Source organism: Sus scrofa, chromosome 10, assembly GCF_000003025.6.
Source record: "Sus scrofa isolate TJ Tabasco breed Duroc chromosome 10, Sscrofa11.1, whole genome shotgun sequence".
Classification (NCBI taxonomy): Eukaryota; Metazoa; Chordata; class Mammalia; order Artiodactyla; family Suidae; genus Sus; species Sus scrofa.
The window spans coordinates 49,169,048-49,187,303 of record NC_010452.4 but is presented as its reverse complement, the minus strand read 5'-3'; the positions used below and the strand labels follow the sequence as shown (position 1 = coordinate 49,187,303).

Genomic DNA, 18,256 nt, shown 5'->3' with positions numbered 1-18,256 from the left:
AAGCAGAAATCAAGGGAACTACATTATAATCATGACAGTCATGTGATTTTTGCTTTTTTATTTTGAAACAATTTCAAGCTTTAAGTTAAAGAATAATGCAAAGAACTCCCATTTACTTTTCTCCCAGATTTCCATTAATATGTTACTCTATCCCCCCTTTTTTGTCTCTTTTTCTTTATCTCTGTGTGTGTGTTTTTTTGTATGTGTGTATATCTATACACACACAGTCTAGAAACCAGTACCTATATTGACTGGATTTTTTGTGGGGAAGGGGAACAAAGCCATTTGTACTGACTCTATATGAAAATTTCAAATACCCAAATAGCCAGAGAACTATGAAAAAGAAGAGTAATGGCATGTTAACACAGATTCATGAAATAGAATTAGATACAAAATATAGATAGAAAATTAAAATCTAATCAAAGTGGCATTCTCCATGAGTAAGGAAAAAAAAAGAATTATTTAATAAATCTTGTTGGGATGGCACATCTAAAAAATCAAAAGCCTAAAGTCTACCTCACCCTTTATACCAAGATGAGTTCCATGAATCAAAGATCTAAATATATGAAATATTTCAGGAGATAACATGAGAGAAATGTTTGCACAATCTGAAGATGTGGGCAGCTTTCCTAAGCGAGCTATGACACCCACAAGCCATCAAAGAAAAAATGAAATATTTAAATATATAAAAACTTCACATTCTCCATGGCAAAAAAATAAAACTGGCATAGTGATACCAGCAATAAACAAAAACAACGCTGCTTTGTTGGTCACCGTTGGAGATTGCCAGAGCATTAACGTATCACTCTGAAAACTGATAAAGGAGAGAATCAAGCATCTATCTCTATGTCTTTTTATCGTCCTGGTCAAATGGTATTTCAGAGTGAACAAATAGTTGATGAGAGCAAGTTCTTCTTTATGGAGGAATTCCAGTTAAACATGGAAAAGAATGAAGAATTAGAAAATCAACCTTATGCAACTTCTAATAACATACATTTTCAAGCATATGGTTTTTAAGGAGGTTCATATAGAACAGTGTTCCCCAACTTCAGTCTTTCACATATAACCTTAGTGATTTTTTTTTTGCCTGCCTGCCTATTTTCTTAATATTTGTCTTTTATTGATTTCTTAAACGTCATTACAAGTTAAATATTCCCACTTAATTTTTTCTTGATAAACATCCAAATAGATACACAGTAATTTATGTTTTAATGTTTGTGATTTTTGTATGCGACCTAAAATCATTTGACAGGCCACACCAGACCGAGAAAAATGCTGCCTTCTTTACTTCATGTTGGACTTTGAGTGACTTTGCTGTGGCTAAAGGTGCTCCTTCCTAAAACCAGTTTCCTTTCTGTTCTTTCCCTCCCTCCACATTTTACCTAAAGCCTGTTATATCACACATTTTTAGATTCACATTTTGTTTGAGAACTACTTCTAATTTCTTTAAGTAGCATGATAAATTATACTCCTGAGACTAGAATGCATTGGCTACCCTAATTGTGATGTTCGACTTCCCAGTTAGAGCACTTAAAAACAGACTGATTAATGAATTTTTTTTTGTACTTTGTTTTTTTGTTCTGGTATTTGTCCCGTAGTTTCTGCATTGCTTTTGCCTGCCCATTCTGTTTTTAAGAATGAATTCTGGGCTTGCAGAATGGCTTTTTAGAATGAATTCTAGGGAGTTCCTGTTGTGGCGCAGCAGAAATGAATCTGACCAGTAACCATGAGGTTGTAGGTTTGATCCCTATCCTCGCCTAATGGACTAAGGAGCTGGGGTCACCGTGTGTGTGTGTGTGTGTGTGTGTGTGTGTGTGTGTGTGTGTGTGTTCGGATCCTGCGTTGCTGTGCCTGTGGCACAGGCTGACAGCTGTAGCTCCAATTCAACCCCTAGCCTGGAAACTTCATGTGCCCTCTAAAAATGAAAAAAAAAAAAAGAATGAATTCTAGAGTCACTTTTCCCTACATTTTATCCTTGATTCTGACTTGCTTAGGTCTTTTTTCTTTTAACTTCATCTTAATTAACGGTCTTTTTATCCTACTTATAACAGGTTATATTTCATTAATTTATTCTCAAACATATAATGATGGGTTTCCTTCAGAAATTTAAGATATAAACAAGGATATTATTTACCAAATTAGAGTAACATCAAAGGATGCACTCACAGTCATGAAAACATTCATGATTAGAAACAGGTGAAATCACTTCTCAAACTATGGATGTAAAAATATTTTTTAAATTTAAGTAACATAGTGTAGCTTTTAAATCATACAAGAAGGCACTTTTTCCATTTAAAAAGTAACGTTATTTACCAAATCACCTTACGCTGTCTTAATTTCTTCCTAACAAGCATTACATTAAATAAGAGTAACAACATTCACAGTTCACTGTATCCTGGCAGACGGCATCCTGAAACAGCCTTTATCTTTGAGTGACTAAACACTCCTTTCTTTAATGTCATAACTTAAGTCCTTATAAAATTGTATATAGTGTTTGTGTCACAAATGCATTATTACAGGAAGTTTTTTGTTGTTTATAGAAAGGAATGACCTCCTTCTCATCAGTCTCAGTTGACCTGTTTCCAGATGTACCTTTTAGAATAATTTTTAACGTTTCATTTAAAAAAATTTTTTTAATTGAAGTATAGTTGATTTACCATGTTGTGTTAGAACTTTTCATTTTCTGTAGGGAAAAAAATCAGCGGAAACATGTGCAAGTAAGAATATAGTTTTTAAAGAACATATTTAGAGAGAAAATGTGTAAACAGCAAATGATTTTTTTTTTTTTTTACTTAATGATTAAATTGCACTGTAAAAATGTCAATACCTTGAATAACTTTGAGGATGGGGATCTCTTTTCACAGAGTTTAGGAGTGGACACTCTCCCTCTTCCAGAACCCAAGCCCGGAGCTGAATTTAACTATAGTGTGGGTTTTAAGGATTTAAACGGTAAGCATAATTTCTTTTCTTATGTAATTTGAAATCATAACAATGACTAAAACGCAAAATTTAGGGAAGCTAGACATCATGACAAGTATAATTTTTCAAGTCCTGAATTTCATTCAGATTGTGTTTTATTGTGTTTGCGGTGAATTGAGAGGCCAAGGAGTTTTTTGGGTTTTTTTTTTTACCTATAATGAAAAGGAACACCATTCTGCATTTGTAGAATATCTCAAAACTATCTAATTTTTTTAAAAAGTAAAGAGAGTTTCTTCTTATCCCTAAACCATTAGAAGAATAAAGTACAGTAGTATAAGAAAATATTAAAAAGGAGATGTTCCTTCAAGAGTATTAATGAACTGCCCATTTCATAATGATTGATAATACATGAATAGATGATGTTTCAAATATATTTTAATTCATATATATTTGCTCTGTTTGATATTTTTGTTCTCCCAGAGATCATGTTCCTTTATTAATGGAAGTCTCTCTTCCTGTTTAGTGCATTGACAGTCTTTACCCCGTGTGCTATTCAAATTATAATGAATCTTGAAGTAATTGCTTCCAAATTAATGAGAATTCACTGCAAAAGAGTTTCTAAAGACTTGCAGTGCCTTCCTAAAGAATGAAAGACAAAATATTAGAGAGGCCTGGTTACAGAAATCCAGAGTTCCAAGTTTTATTTCCATCACTTACTGGGTTCCTTTGTATCTGTCATTTTCAATAGTTTTTTGATAAGCCCTTAAGGTGCCAATACCTGTATCTCGATAAATTATAATACATCCTTTCTGATTTCCTTTTTCCTACCCTCTTTTCTGTTTGCCGTGTAAACTTACTGATTTCTGTCAGTGATTTTTTTTGCAGCATGGAATGATGGCAGCATTCATGAAGTTTCAAAAACCCAACACACTTTTGTGAAATTATGACATTAATAGAAAACATATACTGGCACTTATGAATAATGCAGATTTCCTTGACACACTCATTGTAGCTAAATACTTTAATCAGTTCAATTAAAATTAAAATTGAGTCAGAGTTCCCTTGTGGTGCAGCAGGTTAAGGATCCAGTGTTGTCACTACGGTAGCTTGGGTCCCTGCGGTAGCAGGGGTTCAATCCCTGGCCCAGGAATTTCTACATGCCTCTGGCACAGCCCAAAAAAAAAAAAAAAATCGAAAAAATTAGAACTTAATAAATAATTTAGCTGTGGTCAACTCAACTAATGCTTTGGAGGTGCTTGGTACCTGGTATCCTGAAAATGACAAAAACAAAGAGACCCAGTAATATATAAACATAGTAATGTTAAAGTACAATGACAAGAAAGTCATGTCATTAAGGAGATAAGATCATAAAAAAGTACCGATGTGTACTGAATATTAAATTTTTTAGAAATTAGAATAGGAATGACTTTTTTTACTGTCTTCATTTACAGCATTGCTTAAAATGAGTCAAATATTTCACCCAATGTCATTCAGAGAGTAAGTGCCAAACTTCTGAACAGAATCCCCAGTTCCTTATCACTCAATTCCGTACAATCTGTTTAGGATTATAATTTGCTTCAGAAGTTGTTAATGTAAGTGGGAGTTCCCGTCATGGCACAGTGGTTAACGAATCCGACTAGGAACCATGAGGTTGTGGGTTCGGTCCCTGCCCTTGCTCAGTGGGTTAAGGATCCGGCGTTGCCGTGAGCTGTGGTGTAGGTTGCAGACGCGGCTCGGATCCCGCGTTGCTGTGGCTCTGGCGTAGGCCTGTGGCTATAGCTCCGATTCGATCCCTAGCCTGGGAACCTCCATATGCCGCGGGAGCAGCCCAAAGAAATAGCAAAAAAAAAAAAGAAGTTGTTAATGTAAGTGTTATTGTGGGAATTTTGCCCCTGAAAAATTTACAAAGGATGAAAATCATTTGCTTATGTGTCAACTGTCTCAATGTCGTTGATACCCCTAGAAAATTGTGAACATGCTTCATTAGTTCGACATATATTTTCTGAGATTTTAAAAATTAATTTCACTTAATTTTATGAAAAAGTTATATGCAAAAAAATGGTGGCTTAGAAGGAAATGAACCCTTTACACAGTTAGGAGAGCCACACTTCAGTCCAGTTGTTGTACTTTGAACTGTGAGCATTAAAGTAACATGCTCCGCGGTGTTCATGATGATGATGTTGCCAATAAAGTATTTCACCATGCCCTGTGCTCATTTGTTCGTGAGTAGGAATCATTTCCACTGCCTCCATGTCCTCACTCCAGCGCACACTGCACAAAGCCGCTAGAATTTTCTTCCTCACGAGCACTTCCACCCTGCCCATCCCTTGCTCATTATACTCACCATCCGGTGACTGCCCAAGTGGCAAGCCAGCACAGCTCAGGGGCATGGCTCTGTGTATGCCACATGGTCTGAGCAACTTTCAGCATCATGTGTCTGATCTCCACAGTAATCTCACACATGGAAGAAAGTCCAGTGAAAACCATCCTTGCTCACCCTCTGAAAATCCAGGTCTGCCTTTCCTTTAAGAATGAACCCCCAGCTCACTGTCTTATGAAGTCTTTACCGTAAAAATTTAATTTTTTGGAGTGCCTGTCCTGGCTCAGCAGTAACGAACCCAGCTAGGATATGTGAGGATGCAAGTTTGATCCCTGGCCTCGCAGTGGGTCGAGGATCTGGCATTGCCACGAGCAGTGATGGAGGTCGCAGGTGCAGCTCAGATCCCGAGTTACTGTGGCTGTGGCGTAGGCCCTTTATATATATATGTAAATTCTAGTTGGTGGAGACCTACTTTCTTCCAAATATATTTGGGGCTCTCTCTGCCCTCCAAAGACCTGTGGAGAACTTTCCATCCGTTTCCATCCTCTCCCCTCCCTGCCTTTCTAAAACTCTTAAGATCTTCGTCCAGAATGTGCAAAAATTCAAATCATGTGCTTAGATTTGACTTTATAGATGAAGAAGCCCTTCAGCGTGGGGAAGATATTTTCCCTCTTTTCTTTTTTGGAGGGTAAGAAATTTTTGGAGCTTTATTGAGGTTTAATTGACACATAAAATTGTAAGACATCTAAAGTGAACATCATGCTGATTTGATGTGCATTGTAAAAGGATGTCCCCCATCAAGCTAATTAACACATCCATCACCTCATTCATGTATTGACTTTTTTTTTAAGTGAGAACATTTAAATTCTACTCTCTCAGCAAATTTCAGTTATACAATCCAATGCTTTTAGCTGTAGTCACTATGTTATACTTAGATCCTAAAGTTCCTACCCTTTACCAGCCTCTTCCTATTTCCCCATTGCCAGTCCCTTACAACTGGTACTCAGATTTACTCTTGAAAGTTGACCTGTGTTCAGTTTTTCCAGGTATGAGTCCTTATTTGATCCTCAATATGATTTTTCCCTATTAGAGTCCTTAAATGCACTGGAAGACCAAGATTTAGATGCTCTCATGGCGGATCTGGTCGCAGACATAAGTGAAGCTGAGCAGAGGACAATCCAGGCGCAGAAAGAGTCCTCTCAGAATCGACCTCACTCAGCATCTCTGGATGTACTGAGTTTCAGTGGTGCAGCTTCTCTTGGGTACAGGGCAGATGCTGCAGCCAGTTTTGGCCAGTATGAAGATGACTTGCCACCTCCACCAGCTGATCCCATGCTTGACCTTCCTCTGCCACCACCACCGCCTGAACCTCTCTCTCAGGTAGGTCCGTGGGACCAGGGAGGGCAGGACTCTTGACCTCTGCCTTTCTTCAGAGTGACAGTTCCGGAGTTCCCATTGCAGCCCAGCAGTAATGAATTTGACGAGCATCCATGAGGACATGGGTTTGATCCCTGGCCTCGCTCAGTGGGTTAAGGATCTGGCATTCTGCGAGCTGTAAGTGTAGGTCACAGACATGGCTCAGATCTGGTGTTGCTGTGGTTGTGGTGTAGGCCAGCAGCTGCAGCTCTGATTTGATCCCTAGCCTGGGAACTTCCATATGCCATGGGTGCAGCCCTAAAAAGACAAAGCAAAAAAAAAGTAACAGTTCCATTCATAAGTTTGTGCTCCTGGAGCTCTGAGATACTAAGAAACAGGTCTTGGATGTGTTCATTGCAAAGCCAGAGTCTCCATTAGAGGACACATTGGTGAGTATAAAGAACATATTAGGGGCATATTCAGGCATTACTTTCAGTTTGGCTAAAATCTGTATTTGTAGACATCTTTCCCTGGTAATACTCAACCTTTGGGGAGGTGCTGTTTTATGAACTTGGTATGAACTGTGGAAATGATTTATATATGTCTGTGTCCCTGGTCCTAGCCCAGGTCATAAAAAATAGGACGCATTCCTTACATATTTCTGAATTAAACTAAATGGAATGTTGCCAAGTTTGGTACCTGGGTTCAATATGGCAGTGACATCTGTGTACCCCTTAATAAATTGTAGTTAGGAGGGGTGCTGTGGAGCAGGTGGGTGAAGAATGTTTGATATTAATAGATTTCCAAATTTGGGGAAGACAAACAATATGTATACGGTATTATACATCCGATCCCCAGAACCTTCGACTGTCACCTCTGTGTTTTCTCTATTCCCAGCCCCTGACAACCACCATTCCCCTCTCCATTCCTATGAGTTCAGCTTTTTTAGATTCTCACACAGAAGTGAGATCACACCCTATCTGTCTTTCTCTGTCTGACTTACCTCACGTAGCATAATGCCCTCGAGGTTCAGCCATATTGTCACAAATGGCAGGATTTCTTCTTTCTTCCCAGTAGATAATGTCCCGCTGTATATAGACACCACATTTTCTTTATCTCCACATCATCAACAGACACTCAGGTTGTTTCCATGTCTTGGCTGTTGTGAATAATGCCGCAGTGGACATGGGAGGCAGGTCTCTTCAGGATGTGATTTCATTTTCTTTGGATAAATACCCAGGAGTGGACTTGCTGGATCATATGGCAGTTCTATCTGTAGGTTTTTGAAGAGGCTCCGTACTGTTTCCCGTAATGGCTGTACCTATTTACATTCCCACCAACAGTGCACGAGGGTTCCTGTTTTTTTCACTTCCTCAGCAGCACTTGTTACCTCTTGTCTTTGGTAACAGCCACCCTAAAGAGCAGAGGCTCTGAATAAAGAGTCCATGAAGATTTTAAGGAGGCCCCGTTCCCAACTGTATGCAAAGTTGAATGCGGATTTGAAGCTTTATGGGCGTCTTTGCTTTCAATATGTTCCTCGAGGGGTTTGTGGTTCGAAAACAATGTAAGAACTGCTGGTATAAGAAGATACATGTCTACTTTCAAGTAATTAAAAATGTCACCATTTCTTTATCATTATCAATAGGTAGAAGGGCCTCAACAATCCTATTCTCAGAATATTAACAAATAAACATTAAAGGGCTTTGGGCCCATAAAATATTTCACTCTCTTTTCTGCCTGCTCACATGTGTTTGTCAGTGGGTTCGTTCGTTCTTTCTTTCTGGTGAATTATAGGTTTAAGTTTGTGTCTAAGTCTTTTAATTTGGGGAGAGTTAAGGACCCCTTTAGGAATCTAATAAAAACTGAGGATCCCAGAAAACACCTACTCACCCAAGAGAAGGCATATAATTTCAGGAAGTGCTCAAATCCCTGGAGATTCACCTAGAGATTCCTCAGGTGAGACCCAATTTTAAGTCAGACAGAGATTTTTCTCAGACTGAATGTGTGAAGCTTTGAATCATCGTGTCATCTTTTACGTTACTCTTCTTAAGATACAAAGGGTGACTATCTTCGGTATCTCTGGGTTGACGACTTCTTTTACAAATTCTGAGAATCGATCTGTGAAATTTGGTGCCCTCTAATACAGCCTTTTGTCAACGTAAAATAACTGAGACACCACGATGTCCTGGTACTCACCTGCTCGTGTTGTTAATGGACTGTGCTGAATGTTTTGCCATTTTACAGGAAGAAAAAGAATCCCAAGCCAAGGCTGATAAAATTAAGCTGGCACTGGAAAAACTGAAGGAGGCCAAGGTTAAGAAGGTAAACTGTGAATCAGCTGTGTGTGGGGCAGTCCAAATCAGTGACATTTTATTATGCTGAAGGAAAAAAAAAAAAGTTTAATTTCCAGTGGTGCTTTGCAAAGAGGTGTATTTTTTTTTAATTTAAGGGCAAAGATAAATTATATAGTTATTCCTTCTATGACATCAGTTGGCTTATTTGTGATTGATAAATAGGGAACCCATGTTAATGTAAATGTGGACGTTGCCAAGTCTCTACCCTCAGGGCTCCCTCCCCTAAGGATGCTGTCCAGGTTCTGCTCACTCTTGGGTAATTGCAGGTGGCTCCCCTTTCTGGGCCCTACCTCCTTGCCCCATCTCCAGGGAAGCTCGTCCAGGAATTTTTGGGTTTTCTTCATTGATGCATGCTCACCTCATGGAACAGGTGCCAGGGGTACAGAGAGATGAACCAGTCAGGTGAGATTCCTGCTTGTGTAGAGTTAAATGCTAGCAGGGGAGAAAAGTGCTATGAAGAAAATAAAGCAGAGAGGAGTGATGGTGCCCAAGAGACTCTTTTTTTTTTTTTTTTTTTTTAACTGAGGTAACATTGGTTTACAACATTATGTAAGTTTCTCATGTGTGCAACCTTGTATTTCTACTTCTGCACACCCTACAGTGTGCTCACCACCAAAAATTTAGCTTCCATTCCTCACCATGCAGTTGGTCCCCTTTACTCCTGGAGTAAGAGGGAAAATGGGAGGAGTTGAGGTCAGAGACACAGGCAGGACCACACGGTCGCACAGGCCTAAAGAGTCTAGAACATATTGTAAGTGCAGTGGGAAGTCATTTCAGGGCTTGTAACCAGGGATAATATATGGTTTTTAAAGACCATTCTGGCTGTTTTGTGGAAAGTGGATTGTCAGGGAAAGGGCGAGAGCAGGTTGACTCCATCTCTAGCCGTCTCGACCACAGGACCGCACAGAAGACAAATGTGTCTCGAACTGAGTTACAGGTGGTGGTAGTTGAAGCTGGGCTGTCCTGGGCTACTGATGTTACCTTTGAGGATAAAAACACAAAAGAAAAGGAGTACAACTAAAATTTATAATTAGTCTGATTATTTTAAACCAGTGGATTGTTTATAAAATGGGGGCCATGTTGGAAATAGTATCAGAGGAGAAATGGAAAGAGAAGTTGACTTTAGATTAAAAAGGAGAACAACTAGCATATTGGGTCCTTTTGCATAACTGGAGATTCAGAGACTAGGGAGGCGAGGGCGGTATTTCTACTGTAGATCAGAAGGGAGAGAACTTTGGCAAAATGTATTTGAGGTGAATTGTAACAGTAGCAAAAAGGGCGGTATTTCTACTGTAGATCAGAAGGGAGAGAACTTTGGCAAAATGTATTTGAGGTGAATTGTAACAGTAGCAAAAAGCACCACCTGCCTGTAGTCAGTAAAGAAGCTGTAAAACAAAAGTTGCTCTGATCAGTGGGAGAGGAAAGAAAATTAAAAAGCCAAGTTGTATATTTGTTCTGACTTCAGAGGCTCTGGGCATATTTCTTAAAACATAAGGCTGTGTGGCACAGGACATTTAAAAAAATAACTGAGACATACTCATTTGTTAATAAAGTAATCAAGATATACTCCCACACAATCGCCTTTGTTAAGGGATGAAAATCAGGTCTGCCTGGAGTTCTGTGGGGTGTGGACCTCAGTTTGGATCGTGAATGATGCACACAGTTTGTGATACAAAGCTTTTGGAACTGGAACCAGAATCTAACTCATTGATTTTATTTGCTTCTTTGTTTTAAAGCTCTGTGACACAAGAGAACAAATTCCATTTGTAAATTTTATTATAGAAGAAAATATATGTATGTGTGTATATATTAATACTTAAATGTATTAAATGATTTAGGACTAGGATATTCTTGTATTTATTAGTTTTCAAAATAAAAAGAAGAAATGATAAAAACCAGTACATCTTTATTATGATAGATTAGAAAGGAGAGGTTTTTTCATTCTTGAATCATTTTACCCTATATCATGTAAAGTTGACATGAAAAGCCCTTAGCTTGCTGAATCACATAACTGTGATTTAGGGTGTCACGCGTTGGTGATAGAACTCCTCTTGAGCTTATAAATGTGAAGAAAGCTATGAAGTAAATATGATTTCTTCTTGCTAAAAGTCACCAGCCTTCTCTTGTTTTTCTTTCTCAGTTTTGTACTTGTGGACATTCAAAACTACATGTGGATTAAATTTAGTGTGCAATTTCTGCCAGGAAAAAAAAAAAAAAACAAAACAAACCCAAAACCCTTTCATCATTGCATCATTGTCAAATTATGTGGTTTAGGGTTTTTCCTCTCTTCAAGAACATAACACCAAGACATGCTTTATTTTTTCAGGAATTCCTAAGCAAGAATGAAATGTGGTCAGACATCACTAATTTTTCTATTGGGAAAATTGTCTTCTAGATCCTAACATTGGTAGTGTTTCTTAGAACATGTAGCTGCTTTATAGCAATAGTCCTCAGCAGAGAGCAGCAGGTGTGCCTTCCACAGAAAATAAGTCATGGTAATTCCGCTATGTGAGGAATCTCTCTTTCCATGTAACCCTCCATGCCTGATTTCAGAGGTCAGATGAATGTGTCTTTGACACAGTGGTACTTGAGCCTGTTGTTGTAAATACATCAAAAGCTGAACATACAACAAAAACAACTGTCCAGCTAGAGGTTTCTGGGCTACAAGTTTTTAAGGGGAAAAAAGTATTCTTTGTACAAGCCTGGAATAGAGGTCTAATTTGCATGGTCCCAGGAGGAAGAAATGCACTTTTATTGCCAATGTCTGCATTTAGCTCTCAGAGTGCCTGTGTGGGAGAAGAACCAGGATTGCTTCAACTTATGTCCTTGCCTGCTCCTCACCCACATTCTCATCACTACCCACCCCCTTGGCTGCTGTCAGTAACTCTGCACAGCAGTCCACAGGAACTGCGCTCTTCCCTATTAACTACCCAGTGTTTTCAAGATCCGATTGGGTGAAAGTGGGACTGGAGGGGCAGTTTACCTGCTGCTCAGAATCTAACCCAAAATTTGGGGGAGGAAGAATTGTTACTAGGGGTTTTTCTCTCCATTCCAGCCAAACACTTTTTTAATAATAATGAGCCACATTGGTGAATAACCAGGACCGACCTCAGACAGCAGAAGAGGTAGAACCTTAACTACTTTATGCTTCTCTTTTCAAGTTAGAATAGAAATTTACACAGGTGTCAGGTGGTTCTGTTTGATGATATTTCTGGGAATTCTCTGCTGGAGGTATGTGAGGTAGCCGCAGGCACCCCAGGCTGGAGGTTGGGCAAGGAGTGTCTGGAAAGGGAGAGGCAGCCCCCCGACACACACACACACTTCTGTGTGGCACACAAAGATAGACTCTAATAGTAGAGGTAACTCCCCCCCCCTTTTTTTTTTTGGTCTTTTTAGGGCGGCACCGCAGCATATGGAGATTCCCAGGCTAGGAGTCGAATTGGAGCTACAGCTGCCAGCCTACACCACAGTCATAGCAACATGGGATCTGAGCCGCGTTTGCTACCTACACCACAGCTCACGGCAACACCAGATCCTCAATCCACTGAGTGGGACCAGGGATCAAACCCGTGTCCTCATGGATACTACTGGGGTTCATTACTGCTCAGCCACAAAAGGAACTCCGAGCTAATTCCCTCTTAATGAGGTGATAGGAGTAGTGATCTTGCTGAAGACTAAAATACGAACATAGGTTATAGGAAATCTTCCCCTAAACCTGTGTCAAGTGGGTGCATTTCCACTGTTCCTTTTGAGGACAGGATGTATAGCAGCATTATAACCTGTAGCACTCATAAATAACAACTACTGTGATTAAAAATATGCTAAAAATACTCAAATGTCAAAGAAAATCCAAATCCTCTTTACTTCATGAACTAATTGTTTCGTTTGTTTGATTGTTTTTTCTTTTTTACCATCATACCTGCAGCATATGGAAGTTCCCAGGCTAGGTGTCAAATCAGATCTGCAGCTCCAGCCACAGTAATGCTGGATCCAGGCTACATCCTCAAACTACACTATAGCTTGTGGCAACACCAGATCCTTAACCCACTGAGCAAGGCCAGGGATCAAACCTGCATCCTCAAGGACACAATGTTGAGTTCTTAACCCACTGAGCCACAATGGGAACTCCAATTCTGTTATTTTGCATTAGAATCTTAGGGATCGGAAATTTTAATAACCTTGGCAAGTTGTCTGGGAAATATCAATGAAATCTTTTGTCTTTATTGAAGATGAGTAAGTTCTGCTCCCACTTAACCCTCCAGATTTGAAATGAGATAGCTACCAATTTGACTGCGGACTCAATGCAGTAGAATTTTTTAATGGAATGAAAAATAAATTATATCACTAGTTTGCCTGCATGCCATCACAATAGCTTTTTCTCAGTCTCCGTTGATTTGGTTTAATCCACCTATAATCCAGTGTGTTCTTCTGTGACTCCACCTGCCTTCTCAGTAAGACCCCTCGGTGACACTGTGTCACCCTGTACCCCCCCACACCTTCAAAGAATTGTAGATTAACTAGTTTGCTTTTATCTGTGTCTCAGAACTCCTGGGTTACATGAAATGGGACTCAACTGCAGTTAAGCAAGAGCGAAGTATTTATTATAAAGATACACGCTGCTTCTGGGCTGCGGGACGAACAAGTGCTAGAAAGATGTCAGGAAGGCAGGCAGTCAGCACTTCTTTGGTTCTCTTGGTTTTCTGTCTCCCTCACCAGAATACAGAGTCTTTGAAGTCTAGACAAGGGCTTTGCTTACTCTGTGTTTATTTCCATTTTTGCAAATTGGTTTCTCTACATCCATATTCGTAGCACCTTACACAAGTGCTTGTCATATGAGTGAATTCATACTGGATGCGTTTGCGGGACACCTTCTTACTTAAATTCACAAAGGCAGTGTCATTTTTGAAAGCTTAACCTTCATGGATAGCCTTTCCAGTTGCTGGCATTTACTGGCTTCCCTATGACTTTGCCCTCAGCTCGTTGTCAAGGTACACATGAATGATAACAGCACAAAGTCGCTGATGGTGGATGAGCGGCAATTAGCCCGAGATGTCCTAGACAACCTTTTTGAGAAAACCCACTGCGACTGCAACGTGGATTGGTGCCTTTATGAAATATACCCAGAACTACAGATCGGTAAGTCCCATTCCCAGCGATAGGCTGCACCCCCACACACTCCCACCCCACCCCCGCACAAACCTGTGACTTTACTCTGGGTTTTGGTCTGTTCCTGAGAAGAGTTTGGTTCAAGGCTATCCAGATTGCCCACACAATCACTTTCCTTATGTCAGGTTCAGTGCTTGTCTCTTCATTTGTGGTGAAGAGACTCAGATTGGAACAGGTGGCCAGCCAGACCTTGGGGAATGTAAGTGTTACTGCTGCAACTGCCCTGGTGGATGCAAAGGGAAAGAAAGTGGCAGGATGATGCTTCTGACTGCATGCTTAGCAAGCTGAGCAGATGGGTGGGGGCCTGCGTATCTGTCAGCCAATGCCTCTTTAGAGTTTGCTTTTTTAAACTATAGGGTCAGTCTGCCATGGGTGTCATATCACTGTCCATTTCCTCTCCCCACTCACTCAATTTCTGATCCCTTCTAGTGGAAAAGCCTCAGCCCCCATAAAACAAAAGACAGTTGATAGAAATTGATGGAGTTAAAAGAAAAAGTTAAACAGAAATAGACTCACAGACACAGAAAACAAACTTATAGTTACCAAAGGGGAAAAGGGGGGGAGACTAAATTTGGAATTTGGAATTAAGAAATATACACTACCATATATAACATAGATGAACAGCAAGGACCTACTAGATAGCACAGGAAACTGTATTCCATATCTTATAATAACCTATAATGGAGAAGAATCTGAAAAAGTACATATATATGTATGACTGAGTCATTTTGCTATACACCTGAAACATTGTAAATCAGCAATACTTCAATAAACAAAATAAAAAATTGGAGTTCCCACTGTGGCACAGTGGATTAAGGATCTGGTATTGCTGCAGCTGTGGTGTAGGTTGCAGGTGCAGCGTGGATTCAGTCCCTGGCCCAGGAACTTCCATGTGCCATGGATGCAGCCAAAATTAATTAATTAAAAAATTTGAAAAAGTTACCCCCCAAAAATCCTTGAAATAAAGGAATATCTGAAAAGAAATGAATTATAAAAATACTGTTTTAATGCTCATTCTTTTTTTTTTTTAGAGCTGCACCCTCAGCATAGAGAAGTTCCCAGGCCAGGAGTCCAATCAGTGCTACAGATGCTGTGTGCTGTGCCACAGCCACAGCAACCCAGGATCCGAGCCACATCTGCAACCTACACCACAGCTCACGGCAATGCCAGATCCTTAACCCACTGAGCAAGGCCAGGGATCGAACCCACATCCTCATGGATACTGGTCGGATTCATTTCCATGGCGCCACAGTGGAACTCCTTGCTGCTCGTTCTTAATACCACTCACAGAAAAATCTGTCCCCACCCCCCACCCCCCACCGGGGGAGCTTGTTGGATACAGAATTGCCAGTTTTTAAAGCTGTGGGGGAAATGGTCTACACTGAAACACTTCTTGACGTTTTCAACTCCCTGACTCAAACGGAAATGAAAGCCCTCTAAAGGAAGGTTTAGCGTTGATTCCAACAGTTGTGCATTCTTTTTAGAGTTTTAGGGATCGGTATTTATAGTACTCATCACTTATCTGGCAATTTCGTTCATAGTTATCTGACTAATTATTGCCTCTCTGCCTTCCAGATAGAATGTTACCTCCACCTGGGACTATTTCAAATAGTCAAAGGTTCTAATATGGAGTTCCCTTCCTGGCTCAGCAGTAACAAACCTGACTAGTATCCATGAGGACACAGGCTCTATCCCTGGCCTCACTCAGTGGGTTAAGGATCTGGCATGGCCATGGCTGTGGGGTAGGCCTGGCAGTTGTGGCTCTGATACGCCCCCTACCCTGGGCACTTCCATATGCTGCAGGTGCAGCCCTTAAAAAGAAAAAAAGTTCTAATATGGAAAAAAGAGCAGTGGCTGACCATTTTCAGTATATTGTAGGTTCAACTGCCATGTTTTCTATGGAAAATAAGTTGAAGACCTGAGACCAAAGAATAAACATAAGAGAAACATTACAATGTAACATCATGTAAGACTGAGGAATTTCTGAGAACCCAGGAGAAGTATGAAGCCTTGTGTTAGCTAAGTACCAGCTTATTTCTCTGTTAGAAACTCTGATGTCTTGGGTCTGAAAGAATGCTTTTTCTTGTTTCATCAGAAAGGTTTTTTGAAGACCATGAAAATGTTGTTGAAGTCTTATCAAACTGGACAAGAGACACAGAAAATAAAGTGCTGTTTTTGGAAAAAGAGGAAAAATATGCTGTATTTAAAAACCCCCAGGTAAGAGAACTCATATATTGTTAAAACATGTAAAATATCCATTTTTTTAATGTCACCTGTGTCCTCACCACATCTCACGAAATATCACAAATACATTCCTTTCACAGAAACACAAACTCAGTTCTTAGGCCAGAGGCAAACTAGGAACCCCTTTGAGAGAGAATCATTTCACCTCTTTTGAGTCAGCTTCCAGAATCCACCTCTCCGTTGACTGATCCTCCTCTCTTGTCCTTATATCTGTTTGGCTGCAATGTCTGCTGATGCACTCTGAGCCATTAACACTCTTATTTTAAACCTACCCTTTCCTTTGTTGTTCATATTTGGTGCTTATTGATGTTGGGATATGTAAAGAGAGTGCCCAGAAGATGTACGGCTCTACACACAGTCTACAAAGGAAAAAGCCTTGTTCTCCATATTTGAAAAAGCTTCCTCAAGCCCTGCATACAAGGGTGTCCCAGACTTGCCCCGTGGTTGTCCCCAGCCAATGGTAATTGTGCACGGTGGGCAGCGAAGTTTAGTCGGAGAATGTTACCTCCTAGCACTCACCTAGGAAATTGGTTAGAGTTAACTAGGTGAAGAGTGGATTGGAATCGAGCCTTCCAGGAGGGGGTGTGTGCCGAGTCCAAGAGGAAAGAGGGGAGTTCCTTTAGGTCCTGGGTAGTTGTACAGCTGGACCATGGGGGCGGGAAGACAGGGAGTGACAACACGTTCAGATAAACTGGTGGAAAGAAATTGATTTGAAATAGTATATTGGTTAAAATTAAAAAAATGAAAAAAAACCAGGTCAAAAATGAATGTTTCCAGTCATGAGTTCATGCAGTCATGACTGCATGAGATTTATTTAAAATATATTTTCTGGCTGCTTGCTCAGTTTCTGACATTTTGTTATTTTAAAAAACTCCAGGCTCAGGAGTTCCCTTCATGGCTCAGCAATTAACGAACCTGACTAGGATCCATGAGGACACAGGTTCGAACCCTGGCCTCACTCAGCAGACTAAGGATCCGGTGTTGCCGTGAGCTGTGGTGTAGGTCACAGACACAGCTCGGATCTCGTGTCTCTGTGGCTGTGGTTTAGACTGACAGCTGTAGCTCCGATTTGACCCCCAGCCTGGGAAACTTCCATATGCCATGGGTGCAGCCCCCCCCCCAAAAAAAAGCAAAAATAATAATAATAAATAAATAATGAAAAATTTTAAAATCCGGGCTCAATCACCTGTGCTTACTTTGCCTGTATAGTTGTATTCTATTCTAAATTTCTTTTCTATAACGCTGCATTTTCTTGCCACCATTGGATTCAGCTTTGTGGTCATGATTGAGCTTGTTGCATGGAGTCTGCCCCACTCCTTGTGGGTGGAAAAGCTGAAGTCTAAGGTTCATTCTTGCAGAAAAATGATTTATCGAAATGCAAATGGTGAGTGAAATGCCATTCGCGGAAGGTTATGGTTTGATGGAAAATTCTGAAGCCACTAATCGCAGCCGAGGGTGGTGTTCACTGTATTCAGCCTGTGATGTGTTGTGTTTGTTTCCACCATCCCAGTGTGAGTCAGAGCTGGCGGAGGCCTGACCCCACTTAGGACGCATGGATGCTGGAACAGGTCCTGGTCTTCCTGGCTGGCCGCCGTGGCCTTAGGCCATTGGTTTACGCTCTCTTCACTCCCCAGTCCTTCACCACAAGCCCCAAAACTTTAGGAACAGATGCCAAGCAAGCCTAATTGGCTAAGAACAATATAGAGATAAAATGATAAACCTTGAAAAAATGCTGACAAATGGCCCAAAAGACTTAAAGAAGCATAAAAACTAAGCACTCCTAAATACTGAGTGCATCTGAATCCCTAAGACCTGAAAAATAAGTGCCAGGGGACATTTTGAACCAATGCGTTGTTTCTTTAGGAGTCGAGCGTTGGTGGTATAGTGGTTAGCATAG

At 40.4% G+C, this 18,256-nt stretch overlaps 1 protein-coding gene across 1 annotated transcript in view; it reads left to right on the top strand.

Annotated features, from left to right (window-relative positions):
* Positions 1-18,256, top strand: part of APBB1IP (amyloid beta precursor protein binding family B member 1 interacting protein) — a 117,791-nt gene that overhangs the window by 55,561 nt on the left and 43,974 nt on the right. The window contains exons 3-7 of the mRNA XM_003130751.6: positions 2,865-2,949; positions 6,330-6,619; positions 8,840-8,917; positions 13,926-14,085; positions 16,211-16,332. Of these exons, the coding sequence (XP_003130799.4) occupies positions 2,865-2,949; positions 6,330-6,619; positions 8,840-8,917; positions 13,926-14,085; positions 16,211-16,332 (735 nt within the window). The remainder of the gene's footprint in view (positions 1-2,864; positions 2,950-6,329; positions 6,620-8,839; positions 8,918-13,925; positions 14,086-16,210; positions 16,333-18,256) is intronic.